General features: G+C 38.0%; 1 protein-coding gene across 2 annotated transcripts in view; it reads left to right on the top strand.

Annotated features, from left to right (window-relative positions):
- Positions 1–254: 254 nt before the first annotated feature.
- The window catches only part of PLPPR5 (phospholipid phosphatase related 5), a 112,767-nt gene continuing 94,596 nt past the window's right edge, over positions 255–18,425 (top strand). For both annotated transcript variants that reach the window (XM_069478269.1, XM_069478268.1), the window contains exon 1: positions 255–681. In XM_069478269.1, the coding sequence (XP_069334370.1) occupies positions 445–681 (237 nt within the window). In that variant the 5' untranslated portion in view covers positions 255–444. The remainder of the gene's footprint in view (positions 682–18,425) is intronic.

Raw genomic sequence — 18,425 nt, 5'->3', positions numbered from 1 at the left:
ACAGCGGCCGCCCTCCAAGGGGTACAGGTGCTGCCACCCCGTCCGCCCACGCCGCCTCCGCCGGGCTGGCCTGGGGGCTTGACCCAGCGCTGCTGTCTCTCGAATGGTCTCGTGCGGGGGTTCAGCGTCCACTGCCTGTCGTCCGAGACTCCCCTCCCCCCCGCACGACCCCGCGCCCGGGCGGGCGGCGCTTGCTGCGGGCAGGGGGCGGGCAAGGGAGTGGGGGCTCATCCGGGGGTAGCCGCCTCCTCTGCAGCCTGCCCGCGCCTCGAAACCCGGACCTGCCTCCGCCTCTTCCTCCAGCGGCTCCATCCTTCCTCCCGCGCTTCGTCCTCCCGCCGCCCCCGCCGCCGCGCCCCCGGTGGCTGCCTCGGCGGACCGGGGAGGGGGCCCGCCGCGTCGGCCGCCAGCTCGGCTCGGCTCGGCCCGGCCCGGGAGGCGTGCATGCCCCTGCTGCCCGCGGCGCTCACCAGCAGCATGCTCTATTTCCAGATGGTGATCATGGCAGGGACGGTGATGCTGGCGTACTACTTCGAGTACACGGACACGTTCACCGTGAACGTGCAGGGCTTCTTCTGCCACGACAGCGCCTACCGCAAGCCCTACCCGGGCCCGGAGGACAGCAGCGCCGTGCCCCCCGTGCTCCTCTACTCTCTGGCCGCCGGCGTCCCCGTGCTCGTGGTAAGCCCGGGGGTGCTCGCCCTCGCCGCCAACTCCCTTCTTTCGCCCCTCGCCTTCGGGGTTGAGGCCCCGCTGAAGGTTGGGGCGCTGCAGCCTTTGCCTTCTAAGTTCCTCCAAGTTGTTGGCAGCCCCTTCCCCAGAGGACATTCTAGGACGCAGAAGGGGTGGGTGCGAAGGGAGCCCCCAGCCCTCTCCACACGTCACCCCCGCACCCCCTGTGGTGGCTGCAGTGTTGGGTGACTGGAAGGAGGACGGAAGGGAAGCGGGGAGCCTTAGGAGGTGATGGGTGAGGGTCTAGGCTGGGAAGGAGGTGAGCTTTTGGGGTGAATCTTGACTTCATCCACTCTGTGGCCTTGCTTCACTGACTGCCTCCTCTCCCATTGCCCCTGGAAGATGAGCAGCAGCGGCTGGTGAGAGGGGATCAATTGCTGGGGTGTACAAGGGACTCCCACTTCCAGAGTCCGGGCGTGTATTTCTATTTTACCACCTCCTTCCCTTTCAGATGAAAGTGCCCATGGGACTAAGCTGACCAGGGAACAAATAGATAAAAAAGAATTTGAGGATTTCTAAATGAAGAGGCCTCAGCAACAGTGCTTTGCTGAAAAGCAGGAGCTGTGCCTCAATTACAAGAGCTCTTCAGATTTATTTAAAGGCTGCTCTGCTCCTTGGACAGTTTAAGTCCTTTTCTCTTAGAACCTTACAGAGAATGCTTTTTGGATTTATGCACTATGTGTGTGTGTTATCTGTATAACTATATATTGTATATATGACTATACAGATACACACACATATACATATGTAATTATTGGGATAATCACATAGTACTTTACATATGTGAATATGATGCAAAGTTATTTGTAGGAGAATTATAGTGTTCCTTTAGAAAGCCTGCTACATTATGGTTCCTGTAATATTGACAAAGTATTGGAGGTTCCCTTCCTGTGATTTTCTCTCTCTCTCTGTCTCTCTGTCTCTCAATAGATAACAAATAAGTAATCAGAAAATGAAGAGGAAAGGGAAAATGAAGTTTTATTTTCAGTAGCTGAATGTGTAAATTACAATAATGAATGTTAAAAACATCTGTTATGTCCATTAGGTTTGGATATTCATACATTCTTTGATTTTTTGAGCAAATGACTTAAAAAGTTACAAAATAATGAAAAACTCCTAACACACAAAATTGAATTCTATGAACAAACCAACGAATTTCTTGATCACTTCAAAGTAACTTTATCACGTATACTGTGATAACTGACTTCAAATTAGGTCTAGCATAATTTTTTGAAATGTGTTAGACCTTGCCCCAGAAAATATTTTGCTTTGTTTTTTTTAATATTGTAATTTGTTAAAATTTGTCAGAAACTCCAAATACAGCTTCATGTTTGTGTTCTCTCTCTTCCATTTGAATTGGTCTGTTTTGGGGTTCCCTTTTTACTTTCTGCAGATGCTGGGTTTCCAGGCACATGTTTTCTGGGAGACTAACTAGCTCAGATTTTTCAAGGAATTTTTTTTTTAAGAAAAAAAAAAAAAGCCTGTCACTTTTAGGTCATTGGTTTGGTCACAACCATAATCAAAAGTGTCTGTCACTCATCTTTTGGTAATTGCCATTCTGTGTCTTTTTTAAAATGAGATAACACTTTTCAGATCCTAACCATCCATCCATGTGGCAGGTGCTAGTTAGAGACAAGAACACATTGGCCCAAAGATCTTGATGATTCTCCACTTAGGGGGAACCTAGGAGGAAGAAAGGGAATGAATGAGTCACTATTGAATGCATACTCTGTGCTGGGTACTGAATAGTCACAGTTGCATAATTTCTTCTAACAGCCCTTCCAGAAGATATTATCTCCAATTAACATTTGAGGAAACTGAGGTTCAGATAATAAATTAGAAATATCTGAAAACAAAAAAGTTGGGTATGGTGTTGGTATGCTAATAGGACTGATGCCAAATGCCATGTTACTTCCTCGGCTTCCAAAGAGCATATTCTTTGAAGGATGGGAGATGCCTGATAGGGCAGGCATTAAGAATGTAATTGGATAGATTTTTTTTAAAGGGAGGATCCAACTTGGTTTTCATGTTTTGACTTTCAGTTCTTTAGGTACAAGAAAATGGATTTGGGAGTCAGTTAAAAGAGAAGAAAGTGTTGAGTTTTGGTGGATAGCTATGTTGTGGGCCTTTGTTTCTCCTTCTACTCCTAGGAATAGCACACTCTGTCACTGTGTAAGGAGCTACAACAGTAATGGCAGCTTTGCCTCCCCATTCCTCTCAAGAACACGGGCTTAGCATGCTCACTGTGGCATAAAATAATAGTGTTAATAATACTATTCATAGTACTCATCATTTGTTGAGTTATTACTTTGTTCTGGATACTCTAATAGACTTTCTATAAACATTATACCCATCTAATGTTTGCATTATCTCTGAAAGCAGTTGTTATTATTGTCATCTGACATTTCAGAAAACTGAGGCTTAGAAAGAGTAAGTAACTTGTCCAAGGTCCAGAGCTGATAATATTACACCCAGAATTCTAACCCTAGTCTATCAAATTCCCGAGTCTATGCTTTTTTTACAGTTTACTCATAAATTCATAAATCATTCTTCAAAATAAATGCCTTGAAGAAAGAGTCTCTTTCCTCATCTCTTGCATTTCTTGTATTGTAAAAGTTCTTCATTGTGTGTGTGTGTGTGTGTATAAAATATGTATATATTTAATTTTCTAAACTCATTTCTAATCTTTCAGAGTAATTTCTTCACTGTCACAATCTGTGGATTTGTTTCATACTTACTTAATTTATCTAAAAATTAAAAACAATATATATTTTGAATTTAATTGCTTTTATATAGTGTTGACTTGGGGCTCAGGTTTGGAGTCTAAATATTTGGATTCAGATCCAATGTATACTCTGCTGCTGTGTTAAGAGTTGGGAACTCTACTTGCTGTGTAACCTTGAAAAATTTATTTAAGCTCATTAAGCCTCAATTTCCTATGTCTGGGGTCCACAGCCCCAGGTCCATGGCCTGTCAGGAACTGGGCAGTTCAGCAGGAGGTGAGTGGCTGGCAAGCAAGCGAAGCTTCATCTGTATTTACAGCTGCTCCCCACTGCTGGCATCACCACTGCTCTGCCTCCTGTCAGATCAGCGGCTGCATTAGATTCTCATAGGAGCGAGAACCCTACTGTAAACTGAGGATGCAAGGGATCTAGTTTGTGTGCTCCTTATGAGCATCTAATGCCTGATGATCTGAGGCGGAGCTGAGGCGGTGATGCTAGTGCTGGGGAGTGGCTGCAAATACAGATTATCATTAGCAGAGAGGTTTGGCCACACAATAAATGTAATGTGCTTGAATTATCCTGAAGCTATCCACACCACCTCCCCCCACCGCCATCCATGGAAAAATTGTCTTCCATGAAACCGGTCCCTGGTACCAAAAAGGTTGGGCACTGCTGCCCTAAGTCACAGGATTCTGAATATCAGATTATTTATAATATGTAAATGTAATCCTTGGCCTATAGTTGATACTCCATAAGTGGTCACTATGTCATTAACCTTATTATTAGTAGTAAAATAATAACTCAGTTAATGTTTATTCAGTAAGTGTTTATTTAATTCCAATGTTCCAAGGACTATATCTGGCCAAGTAGAGGTTATAAGAGCAACTTTAGGAGTAAAGCATGGTCACTGATTCTAAGGCGTTTACAGCCTAATTGGGGAAATTAGGTAAACACATTAAAGATCATAATATAAATATTAATGATAAAAGTTATACATATATACATATATATGTATTTGTATACTGCAAAGACCTCTCGTGGTTCAGAAGAGGATGAAATAATTTTTGTCTGGAGGAGTGAGGAAAGGCTTCATGGGGAAGATGGTGGTGTTTGAGCTGTATCTTGAAAGAGAGGCTGAAATGGAATTTGAGTCAAGACATCAAAGAAGCAGCTTTGTGAACAACCCAGTGGAGGCAGCAAATGCAGACTGTACTCTTGTGACAGCAATCGGTTAGTCTTGTTTGTAAGAGTGGTATGTGGGGAAAACGGGGTATACTGCTAAATATGAAGGCTGAGGTCACACTGCTGGGACCTGGAATGCCAGGCGGAGAGTTTTTCTCAATTTGTTAGGAATTAAGCAGGGACAAAGTCTGATGGATGGTGTTTCAGGACATTTTTTGGGCAGTAGTACGTAAGACTCTTCTATTATCAAAATATCTGTATAAGATAATAATTCCTAATTCTATTTTGTGTTGTTTAATATTATTTTCATTGTGTTTTCAGAAAACACCTGTAATTTGGGCTTATTTACATAGATGACATTGTTTATAAACTCTTTGAAAACAGGTACTGTTCAGTTTGATATGTATATCGTTTGCCAAAGTGCTGCGTATAATTCATACAGATATAAATTTAATTAGTGATCTGTGATTTTCATTGATTAAAAGGATTGGTGATGACAATGGGTTCTGCTCCCCAAATTTGGATACAGTGGCAACTAGCAGCTGTTGTTCCTTAGACCCTTGAGCAACACAAATGATTTAAAGGAGATGAAACTAGGTCACCATCATCATAGAGCTAGAATATAGATAAAGCAAACTAGTGCCAATCAAGGTGGTCCCTGACCCCAAGTGGGACCAAGGTTGAGGTACATCCCTGATTCTTTATGTCTGCATCCTCAGGAAGCTCCCTCTAGACCCCGAGGCTCAGATTTGAGGCATGTACCTACTGCTGCTATCCCAAAGATCATTAATTATGGAAAACGTATTAACAGACAGCAGAATGGCATCTCATACCCAGATCTCCATCACATTGGATCAAAATACCTAGACCTCTTTCCCCCCAAACCTTACCTTGGGTATCCTCTTATCTTGAGTATCCCCACTCCTGGAACACTCTCCTGTGGTGTGGTGTAGAAGAAAAAGCACACTCATGGGTTTCAGACAAGTCTGGATTCTTATCCTGGTTTCTCCCACTTACTAGCCATATAACCTTGGGCAAATTTTTTTTTTCCTGAACTGGACATAAAGACACACACATCTTGGAGAGTCAGTGCATGCATGTAGGGGTTAAGATCACAGACTCTGGAGTCTGACTGCTTGAGTCTGAAGCCCAGATCTTCCACTTCCCTGTGATGGGAACTTGAGCCAGTTATTCTCTCTGTGCATCAGTTTCTTGAACTGTAAAATGGGCAATATGAGTACTAGCCTCTCAGGGTTGTTATGAGTGTGAAATGGCTTAATACACGTGTCAGAGCAGTGCCCAGCTATCTATGTGTTAACTCCCAGGAGACCTCTCGAGGTTGTGATGATTAATCAGGAAAACTAACTTAAAGCTCCTAGCAAAATACCTTTGTTAGTGGATTCTGAGGCCGGTACGATGTTAGAGGTGGACAGAAGCCACATAGTTCAATCTACTCACCTTCACAAATTGGGAGTCTGAATAGTAAGAAAAGCAGAACTCCATCAGAATTCTGTTCTTAGAATCAAATTAATGATTCCTACTTTTGATGTCTCCTGTTTCTCCAAGTGGGCTAACACTAGTTAATATATGTCATGCGTCTTTTATGCACCAGACACTGTGTTAGGTACATTTAATGGATTGCTTCATTTAACACTCACCGTGATAGTACTTTTTTTAAACATAGGTGCTGTCATTAAATACATTTTATAAATAAAAAATATGAAGTTTAGTGAGATTATTATATGTCAGACTTTATTTAAATTCATTAATATGATTAATTTTAACCACAAAATTATGAAGGAGAGTTGGACATAAAGACCTTAGATGCCCAATCCAGCATCACACAATGACGGTGCCAGAGTCGTCACAGCCTATGTGTTTAATTCTTTCGTTGTCTACCTTTATCCTAATGTTAATTGGTCTTTAACGATTTTTAGGCATAGTGATTGAATACCAGGAGAGTCAAAATTTTCTCACACCTTTTATCCTTGATTTCAGTTTTGGACGGGAAGCTTTGTGTTCCATTGTAGATAACGGTCTCAATGTGTGGTGGCGGAAATTGTTTTGTTTCCTATTAAGCTTGTAAATGTGGAGAAGTGAGAAGCAGCAGAGGGGATTCAGAGATATTTCTGCTCTGATTTGAAGGCATGCCTCTTATCTCAGCAGCACACACGGACACAGTGCTATAGGCACCCGCCCACATTTATGTGGCTCCACCCTCTGGTTCTAGATCTGCAAACCATGGTGCATGCAGAGGTGAAGCTACCTGTTTTTAAGGCAGGTTTCTTAAAATGAGACCTAGAACTAGATTAGGGGTGCAGCAAATGCAAGGAAATTTTTTTGTAAAATGGTGTATATGTGTATGTACATATGAGATAGTACAGCTTCCGTGGTTTTATCAGATTGTCAAAGACGTCCAAGAGCCCCTAAAAGTTAAGAACTAGTCTTTTGGGTCTGTTTAAACTCCTTCTTGTGTCTTTTGGGACTTTTCTTTAAGTCTCATTCATATTCATTTGTTTATATCCTCTCTTCACTCCTCCATCCTTCCATTTCTTTTTCCCTTCTTCTGTTCAGACCTCCTTATCTCTTTTTTCCCCACGTATCCCTCTCCTTTGCGTACTAAGGAGATGGTGATGCTGAGGGGAAAGCAAAGTCCGAGGAATCAGAACACCAGCTAGTTTTTACTTCTCCCTCTCCCTTTCCTTCCTCTCTCTCCCCCTTGCCCTCTCCCTCTCTCCCTCTGCCCCTCATCTCCCGTCGCTCGTTAGTTATGTGGCTTCTGTCTCGAGTTATCGTATGTGGAAAATGTGGACTTACTCCCTCCTACCTTTCAGTTATGTTATGAAAATCAAATGAATGAGAAAGCACTTTGGAGACAATAAATCACTTCATACATGTAATAAAAACATACTGTGAGCAGGTGACATGGGCTATGTAGCCACCTGGTCACTGGGGATGGTAACCACTGTTGGCAGCACTACTTTGCCAACCTAATACTCTGTGGTGTGGAAAAATGAATGAGATTTTATACTTATTTTCTGATTCTCCTGTAGAAAGAATAGCAAAAATAAAAAGCCAACGATATAAAATGGTCTCCTAACTAATTATTATGGACAATTACTCCAATACCCAATGCTGTTTTCAAAATATTTCAATAAGCTCTGAGTGTTGTCAAGATTATTATAAAGAATCATCCCATTCATTTCTGTATTTTGAAATAAATAATGTTTCCAGGGAGCATGGCTGATACCATGTGTTAAGTATGTAGTGTATAATATTAATTTTTAAATTTGCACTGTGCCAAAAGACATTATTTGTAAAAGTTTTGCATGATGATAATGTATCTACTGTGTAATAGGCACAGTGCTTTTCCTTGGGCTTCCACAATGAGTAAGGCATATTCCTCACCCTTCAAAAATTCAGACAAAATGCATAAAATTACGATTCCAAGCCTCAGGTTTTTTAAATCTATAAAATTGAGATAATAATACTTAACACGATATCTTATAAGAATTAAATATATGCACGTACTAAGTGCGCAATAAATGATAGCTGCTTGTTTAGCATAAATGCTAATAATTTTTGATAGCAGAACAAAATGACATCATGTGTACTTAATCATTTTTGTTGAATGAATGAGGTAAACCATTTACTCTTCACATTAATCTTTTCAGATAGTATGTGCAGTAACACAATTTGCTTCAGTTGGTAAATGACACTTCTAGGATGTGAACCTATTACTTCAAGTCCAATGCTCTGTTGGCTGCAGCTGCCCACTAATTTGATTCATAGCCTAAATGATGGCATTCCTAGCAGGCAGGGGAGAGTTAAAACATATTGATTGTACATCAATGTGTTCTTTACAGTATCCATATGCTTGTTAATATATAAACTCAGTTACAACCAAACATGAAAAGGGGTATTTAAAATCTATGTTCAAGATAAAACTTCATTGATTACTAAGAGCAGAGGAATAGCCAGTAGAACTCAATTTTCCCAGCTCAGCATTCCTATCCATACAGGCTGAGAAGGCAAGGGACTTTGGAAAATCATAAGGAATATCATTTCGATGAAAAGTATTTTAAAATATGTGAACTAGAGTTCTATATTCAGTACTATTTAAACTTTTTATGAGAATGCCAGTTTTCACTCAGCAGGCTGGTTACTTTTTTAGTCTTATAATGACAGATGTAGTTTGAGCATCACTGTCAGTAAAATCACCATTTTTTTTTTTTTTTTTTTTTTGTAAAAACAGAATTCTAGAGGTTTTTCTTCAGGCCAGGTACACATAAAACTCAAAAGACAGTTATTTATTTATTTATTTATTTATTTTGTGGTGTGGTGTTTTTTTTTTTTTTTTTGAGACAGAGTCTCACTCTGTTGCCTGGGTTAGAGTGCCGTGGCGTCAACCTAGCTCACAGCAACCTCCAAATTCTGGGCTCAAGTGATCCTCCTGCCTCAGCCTCTCGAGTGACTGGGACTACAGGCATGTGCCACCATGTCCGGCTAATTTTTTCTATGTATATTTTTAGTTGTCCAGCTAATTTCTTTCTATTTTTAGTAGAGATGGGGTCTTGCTCTTGCTCAGGCTGGTCTCGAACTCCTGAACTCAAACGATCCACCGGCCTCGGCCTCCCAGAGTGCTAGGATTACAGGCATTAGCCACCGCGCCTGGCCCCAACAGTTTTTTTTTTGTTGTTGGGCACTTCTCACTAAGAAATATGTAAATGAAAGAGTGTGTATGTATGTGCAGTGTGTGTGTATATATACTAGTATTTAATGAATTTGCAACTTATTGTATGGATTCATTTTTTTTTCTTTCTTCTAACGTCTATAATGCTTTCCCCAGACACCTCCCTCACTAAAAAAAAAAAATCCAATTTTCTGGAACATTCTCATATATCGTCCAGACTTAGCACCATCTCCTATGTGTAGATCTCTTGGAGTCCCCCAGTTGAAATAGCTGCATTCCTCTATGATCCCTTCATCTCTTATACAAATTGTAGCACTAAACTTTCTATAATTCTTTATATTGTATTTTTATTTGTATTTCCACCACTAGATTTGATCATCTCAAAGTCAGGGTATTATAATCTGAATCAAGCCAATTTTGTCATGCCCAACTTTTAGGTTATTTTTGCTAGTTAAGGTAACAGGCACCAACTGAAGTTTGTAGTAATGAGGTTATAATGAATTTGAATTCAAGTGTCAGACCAAATTCTGCTGCACATGCAGATATTTAATAATCATTCATTAAAACAGGCAAAACAGTCTACATATCCTGTTCTGTAAGTTCAACGAACTCACAGCTTTCTGTCCTTGAGGGGGTTTAGGTTTATGAAACCCTGTATGAAAGGGTCAGCACAACAAAGGTAGGATTCTCTGTTCCCAGGTTGACATGCTTCAAGCAGAAGTCCTTATAAACCCCCCAAGAGCTAGACTTTGGATCCATTAAAAATAAGATATTGAGGTATAGGGTACAGGCCTTACCGGAGTCTTATACTCTGTTCATTCAAGGTTGGGAAGTGTCTCCAAACTACTAGTTAATCCACATAGCTTGAAAATCTTTGATTTCACCAATGAGTCCATTTTTAGCATTCATCATGCTAATTAAACTTTCATCAATGAAAAATTTTTACATCCGCAATGCTAATTAAATCAGTGTTAATTAACATACAGATAGCAGAAAGATTTGTAGCAGCCTTTTTGGAGTGAGACCTTTCTGATAAAATGCTAGTGACTACCTAGCACTTTGCATTTTGATAGCATTTTAGCTGACCATTCCTAGAATTAGAACATAAACTGGCACCTTCATATCACACAGATTATGCTGATGTGTTTTAAAGTAAATTACAGACTTCATAATTTAGGAACTGGGTGTTCTTTATCCTCATTATTTCTAGAATAGACATTCAAAATTTGTTAGCTAATGGATGACTTAATTATTATTGTGGAATTGATTTAATTTTATTTGCCTTATTGTCACAATCATATTTTTATAGTCTTTTGAATTTTTCATTCATTTATTGATGACCTACTTTGTGCATGGCATGGTGAGGAAATGTCTGAAACATTTGGAATTGAAACAGTATAGAAAGAATGGAAGTATAAAAAAGAGAAGGGGAAGGGAGGAAACGTTTTATACTTTCATTCTTTCTCTCTTCTTCCCTCCCTCCCTCCTTCTCTTCCTTCATCCCTCTCTTCTTTTCCACCTCCCAACCTCCCTCTCTCCTACCTACTTTCTCTGAACGGACATTTGGTAACATCTTCCATGTGCACCATACCTTGAAATTAAGGCTTAAAGAAGATAAATGGTTTGCTCCAAATTCTAAAAACAGGATTAAAGCCCAGTCCCCCTCTTCTTCAAATATCTCAAAGAAATATCAGGAAATAAAAAACTTATGAAATTTTAGGACAGTTAAGCACAAATGTACTCCTGACATATCTACATATTGCTGAAATAACTTGTGGCATTTCCTCCGTAAGGGAAGCAGGATCTGTGTTGATATAACCAGAACCTCTATGCTGAGGAAATTGTGTTTCTAGTGCAATGATCCCTTTTTTTTAAGGGTACTTTTGATGGTGCCAGCAGAAACCACTTTTTAATCTCTTTTTCGGATTTAGCTTTTTCTCACACTAGGGTGCATGCAGACACTTTTCCCACTGAGAAACATCTTGTATTTCCAGAGATCTTATCAAAGCAGAACGCCATGTCCCACAGACACCAAAATTGAGCAGTCTTGGATAGAGAGAGTGCACCTGAGGATTCATCTTATAATTAAAAATGGACTCTGGACATTCAGAATTGAAAAAACAAAACAAAACAAAACAGTATCCTTAGGTGGGTGACAATGGCCTCTTCCTTCACATGTGCCTTTGCAGTATTGGGTTTGCCCAGTTACTAAAATGAATGAAGAGATGAGTCAAAACTACGTGACAACCTTTTTGGTCTTTTACAAAGAGACCTTTGTTTTCTCTTCTCTCTGGCTCCTCATCACATGATTACTTGGGGTTCCCTTTTTATTTTTCCTGGGCTAAGTCTAGAATACAGATATGAGAATCCAGTAGACACTTTATTCAAGCCACACTATCAGTCTCTTTCTGTCTTTCCATGTTTGGAAAACATTCGTGAATTCAATGTGAAAGAGAACATGCTTCTTCATAGCTGGAACTTTTTAGTCGTGAAAGAGGACTTAGAGATCATATAGTTTTTTTCTCTTAATTTTCAAATCAGTGCCCAGAGAGATCAAGTGATGTGTCCAAGGTTATGCAGCTAATAAGAAAATACACAAGTAACTAATATGTATGGGGCACTCAGTATATATCAGAAATTTTTGTAAGTACTTTGCACATATTACCTAATTTAGCCCTCACACCAACATTGTGAGTAGACCCTATTGTTATCTCAATTTACAGATGAGGCCACTGAGGTACAGAAAGATCAAGCAACTAATCCATGACCCCACAGCGACCAGGAAGTGAGATAATCTTGGCAGAACGGTTTTATATGTGCTTTTTACACAGGGATGGCCCTTATCACTAGTGCTGTGTTACTGTTTGCCAACCTTAGGTGGTGTTAACTAGAAGAGAGAGATGAAGAGAATATGGTTATTATGATAGTTTTTTTCTTGTGACTTTATATGTCAAAAACTTTTTACTGAATACTGTATTCATAGTTAACACTTAATTTGTGAAAGTAAAGAGATAGCAAAAGATAAGGAAAAAGAACATTTAATTCTCAAGTCATTTGGCTCTATGATGCTTCTTTTATGTTTCTAACATCATATTTTTTTTCAGGTGAAAAGTAAAACTACATTTAAAACTTGCTATAAGTAGCTATAACAAAAATCTACCCATTTTTTATGTGTAGATTTTGAATTCTTATAGCATAATTTTAACATAATTGTAACAGTATAGCTATTAATAACATAGAATATCTGCTGCACCTGAGACATAGTCATGACTTTAAGGTTTGACAACTAGCTAGAGACATGGAAGAACTATTCAGTGTTAGAGATACATTTAGGAGAAAATCATAGAAATTTATATATTTATATTTTTAACTCGTATTTGTGTTTGAAGGGACACAATCTAGTCTTAGAAATACTCTCAGGATAATAGCAAAAGCATTTGGTCCAATCCTGCTGCCGTTTCCTGGGAAGCAACAGTGACTTGAGAAAGCAGTTCTGTACAGTGCTGTGTCTATGTTATTCTCTCTGCTCTTCATTTCCATCTATTTAAATACTTCTCATCCTTTAATTTAGGTAGTTCCAATCCCCCCTCTTTCATGACACTTTCCTTGATGTTCTACTCAACACTGATCTATCTTCCCTATAAACTCCTTTTTAGATAATAGTCTTTTTCCCTTATCTTATACACCCTCCAAAAAGAGAAAGGTAGTCATGGGTGTGGGATGGGTTGCTGGAGAGAAAGCAAAATGAAATAAAATGACGAGTGACTCACTAGCCTGACAGGCTAGTACCCAAGTGTTCCTCCTTGCTCTGTTGCTTGCTATTGTTTATCCCTTGAGAAAGTCAAGTCATTTTTTTCTGGCCTCTGTTTCATTAGGTATTTGGTTTGGAAAGGTTCGAACTCCAACTGGGGCAGGATACTGACTCATTGCTTCCCCAGGCAGCCCTTTCCGTGTTAAAAACAAGTCTGACTATTAGGACACTCTACCTTCCAATGAAATAAAGTCTGTGTATCAAAATCTTTTCCTTCTTGGCCTCACTTAACCTTTTTATTTTTTTCCTTTATTTTTAATTTCAGAATATTACAGGGGTACAAATATTAAGGTTACATATATTGCCTTTGCCCTGCCTGAGTTGGAGCTACAAGCATGTCCATCCCCTAGACAGTGTGTATCACACCCATTAGGTATGAATATACCCATCCCCTTTTCTCCCCTCCCACCTGCCCGACACCCAATGAATGTTACTACCATATGCGCACATAAGTGTTGATCAGTTAATACCAGTTTGACAGTGAGTACATATGGTGCTTGTTTTTCCAGTCTTGTGATACTTCACTTAATAGAATGGGCTTCATCTCCATCCGGAATAGTATAAGAGGTACTACCTTTTGAAGCTATATGGAACAATCTTGGTGGTTTCCCAATGTTTGAAGTTTTTTTCCAGTTCTTGAACTCTTCCTTTCTTGAACTGAGAATCTTCAAATTCACATGGCATGGATTTGAGAATCTTCAGATTCACATGGCATAGCCATTCTGGGTAGTCACATCTGACTGTACTCAAGATGTCTTATGTTCTTAACCGTTGTATGATGGTTCTTAACCTGAATGCTGTATTTCAGGTGTACTTTCACCCCTGGAAAATAGAGCAGGAATTATACCTATTTTGCATACTACTTTTTTTCTTAATGCATTTAGCCTTGGGATTTGGGGTAAGGGGATAATAAAGCCATCGTGTAGTCAGTTATCTCATCTTTAAAGGGAGTAGGTTCTTCTTTTTTCCAAATAGGCAAAACAGAGCATGATGATGTATGCAGTCCCACTCCCCTGACCACAACAAACACTGCTAAGAAATCATGGCATTTTCACCTCTAGCTGAGACTGATCTGGGCTTCTAATGCTTAAGACAGTACCCCAGGCAACCTCTTCTAATTGAATTTGCCATCTTGGAATCACATTATTATTAAAATGTTTCCAATTGTATCTAGTGTACTACATGATTATACATTATAGTTAATAACATACAAATATTTTGGCTGTCAAAAGATTGCAAATTCCTATAGACTGGCAAATATATCTTGTATATCTTTGCCTCTTACCATATCCTGCCTAACATAATGCCTTTCAAATGGTAGATATAAATAATTATTTGTATATTTTAAAAGAATAGAATTAATGGAAATTAAAATTATTTTAGAAACTCTTGTTTCTTTAAGATTATTAATTTCTGGGGCATTTAAATAAATGTTAATTTTTATGATAAAATATATTTAGGTGTACTACTCATTCATAGATAGGTTATAAAATACAAATTATTTTTCTAAAACCCAAGTCTTTAATGTTTTACTACATTTCCCAGTCTTCACTGATTTCAAATATTTTCCCCTATGTATTCATTTAATTTTTCGTTTAATTAAAGTTATGTAGAAAGTAGTCCAAATGAAATCTCATTTACTTCAAATGGATAATATTTCACGCACTCATTATTTTCTTTTAAATATCTTTAACATCATCATATTTTGGCTCTGTAACTAATATTTCACTTTCACATGTCTTTATACATATTTTCATAATGTTAAATTTTCACTGCTTAAGCACTTATATGGTACTGATGTGTTCTTTCTGTATCAAGTATGACATTTTATATATTTCGTACACTTTTTAAATGTTTTTTCTCTGAAATTAATGAGGTGACTTAAAAGCAGATAATCTTCCTTTCAATTTTGTAAATCAAACTACTGTCAAAAAACAAAACTACAACAAATTTAAATATCTTAATTAGCTTTTATCTGTGATCCTAGAATTGGGCAACACTTCATTCTATAAAATAGAATGAGGGTTCTAATGAGCTGAACAGAAGAAGTTGGTTTTATGGCTAGGAAAGCAGAAACAGAGAACAAAAAGTAGATTGTTGGTTTCAAAGTTACTTTCCTTGTAAAAGTTAAAACAGAGGGAACTTTCTTATCATGACAGCTCAAACTGGCTTGTTTGGGGATTTGGCTATTACCTCTTGATTTCTTGGAAGGTCAGATAAACAACTTAGTTTTGGCTTGGTGATGTAGAACTTTAGCATGAGTGACTGTTTTGGTTTGATTTATAGGGCCTAGTGCAGGAGCTCAGTCCCAGTCGATGTCATCCTATACATTTGATTTAACAATTCCCCCCTTGTGGTCATGCTCTCACCTTGGCGCATTAGCACTACTCTATTAGTATCATTCTGGGTTTCTGGTCTCAACACACCATTCATTGGTTACAGTGTCCTCATGATCAATTGAGTTTTTGTTGTTCCAGCCAAAGAGACCATTTGATATTTGTTGGATGACTGCATGCAGACATTTAAAACTTAAGATTATGCACCATACTAGGGAGACTACTCTTATGACTATCAGGAGAATAATACCAAGTGTTGGGAATATGCTTCTTAGCCAACGTCCCCATGAACCAAACCAACTAAAATTGAATAGATCAAAGAATGAGCCAGATGAAGAGTCTGACTGTTTTAACCAAGTAGCCTGTTCATTAATTATTTTGCAACTGAGCCCCTTTAATACTTGATGTATTTATTCATGTGCAATAAGAAGTGTCAGCTACTATGCAGACTCCTTGCTGGTCAGCTAGTAGGTAATTTGATATTCCATGACTGTGTTAAATAAGAGGAGTCAGAACAATTCTTAATATAAAGGACCACTGGTACAATTTGAACAACAATTGTTTGTGTTAGGGATGTTGCTAAAGTTACTTACTGGGTGGACTGAAGGATTCCTTAGGTCATGTAAAGATCTGGGGTTGGCATGACAGAGCCATCATTTTGTCAAGTTACCACTGAAGTTACTGACTGTGAAATTCCAACCATAGCATTATACTGCCAAGAGAAAAAGGTAGGCACAAGCAAGGAAAAATTGAGAGGGCTAAGAGTCTCATTATGCTAAGGATCCTTGTTCAGATGACTTGGGAAAAGTTGTCCACAACATGAAGTCATCAACTTCTTGCCCTGGTTTGTAGTTTGAATATCTTGGGTTATGGCCTGGGTTGTTTTGGTGAGCTCTCTGTGTGGCCAGCACATTAATTATGAAACTTGTCCCTTGAAATTTACAATGAATTGTCCAGCTTCAGCTTATATGGCTTCAGAAACAGAACAGTTCTTGTTCTTAGTTTGAAAGTTGTTGCCAGATATTGAAGCAAACTAGAAGAATTCAAGATACAATCCAGTCTACAGGTAGACAATAAAAACTTAAAAACAATGAACAGGGCTACAATCAAATAACATGGGTACTATATTTTTTCTTTAGAAATATAAGTTTGTTCTCTACAGTTACCCACATTTATACCAAAGATTGTCAGAGTAAGACCAATGTTTTTGTGTAATAAGTCTAGTCTCATTAAACTTGGCCTGATTATTTACATAAGCACATTAAGAATAGTGCTTGACCACATAGGCTCTTTTTAAGTTTACTTTGGTGGAACTTTGGACAAGGAATCTCAGATTTGACTTTTAAAAACTTCTCAAGACTAGGAAGCCAAACAGACTTCGCCTACAATATATATCAGTTTATTCTAGGTACATTCTCAAATATGACATCCCAATCAAAGCCTTGGTAATATAATCAACATTTCTAATTGCATCCTGAACAGATTCTTATTGTACTTGTGTAAATAACTATCTTGCCATAAAAATAAGAATGCTCCAAATTCTGGAGGGATGAGGTAAAGAGAAGTAAATATTTTAATTTTTGTTCACAGAAGTATACTTTACCAAAATTCTTTAAGTTATAGATAGCTTAAGAGAAAAAAAGTTTTCTTAAATCAGAAAACAAAACATCAAAAGAACCAACAATGTTTTAAAAAAACCTATCATTCTTATAAGTTTATTCAGTCTCATGTAATTAATTTTTATTCTGCTTGAACTTAGTAGTTCCATGAACCCCTCAGTTTCTTCATTAATTATGGAAATTTGTAATCAGTCCAATGGTCTGATCTCAAAGTTATTAGAAAACTATGCTTGTCAGAGTCCTTTCCATGAATCTCTTTGAAGGCATATAATAAAACTTTACAATTATAATTGCTTGCAAAAAGCTTTCAGAAAAGCATCAGAACAAACCAATCAACTGTGAACAAAAAGACTTAAAATGACCATGGTTAAAGTTCAGATGTGAGTTCGTTATGATAATGACACAGCTTACAAGGAAATTTGATGATTTCTGTGGCATACAACATTTTAACATAAAAAATAGAATTATAACTGATAACACATCTGATTTTTAGGAATTTCATACAATTTTTTAGAACACTTATATCAATAACATACCCATAAATATAACTTAAAGAAGGTTTAACATTACTTATTATTTGACAAGCTTCTCATATAATTTAACATATCAAATAAACCTAATTAGTTTAATATTTCTCTTTTGTTAATACAAGGTAAGAACTATATCATTGAGTGTTTTCCAGGGGCTCCACTGGAAAATCCAAAAGTTAATTTGAGATCAAGAAGATTTAATTTAGAATATGATTTTTGGAAGTTTGTCATTATCAAAAGACACATGATCAAAACAATATTACAGGTCACTGTGGAGTAATAGTCATTTATTTAACTAGAGTGATGAGTTAAAGACTTTAATATGCAAAGTTGCATAGTTGTAAAAAAGACCTTAGCTCTTTTAATATTCAGAAGACTCAATTTCTTAAGTAAAGATCTAATAAAGAAAACATGAATCACAGGCAATCATCTTGATAAAATACAGAATCTTTGTTTTCTAGCCATTTACCTAAAAGATAAAGAAACACCATTCACTATTTCCTATCAATAGCAAATCATCAGCATTCCAAGAAAACCTTGTTGTTTTAACAGAGAGGACCAAATTCTAGTTTTGCATCAGTGAGCTTTTGATACTGGATCTCTATTTTTAGAAAAATATAAATAATTCCCTTCTAATTTTAGCCAGTTCTATCACACATTACTTTCATAAGTTTCATCTTTCCCAAATTTTCTTCAATTCTCTTATATCCATTCAGTTTTTGTCCTATACTTTTCCTCTTTCTCATTTTGGAACATCTTGTCACTCTAAGACAAAAATTACTCTTTTTTTCTCAACAAA

The sequence above is a fragment of the Eulemur rufifrons genome, chromosome 8 (assembly GCF_041146395.1).
Source record: "Eulemur rufifrons isolate Redbay chromosome 8, OSU_ERuf_1, whole genome shotgun sequence".
Lineage (NCBI taxonomy): Eukaryota > Metazoa > Chordata > Mammalia > Primates > Lemuridae > Eulemur > Eulemur rufifrons.
Note: the sequence above shows the minus strand (reverse complement) of the source record. Positions and strands in the feature narration are given on the sequence as shown.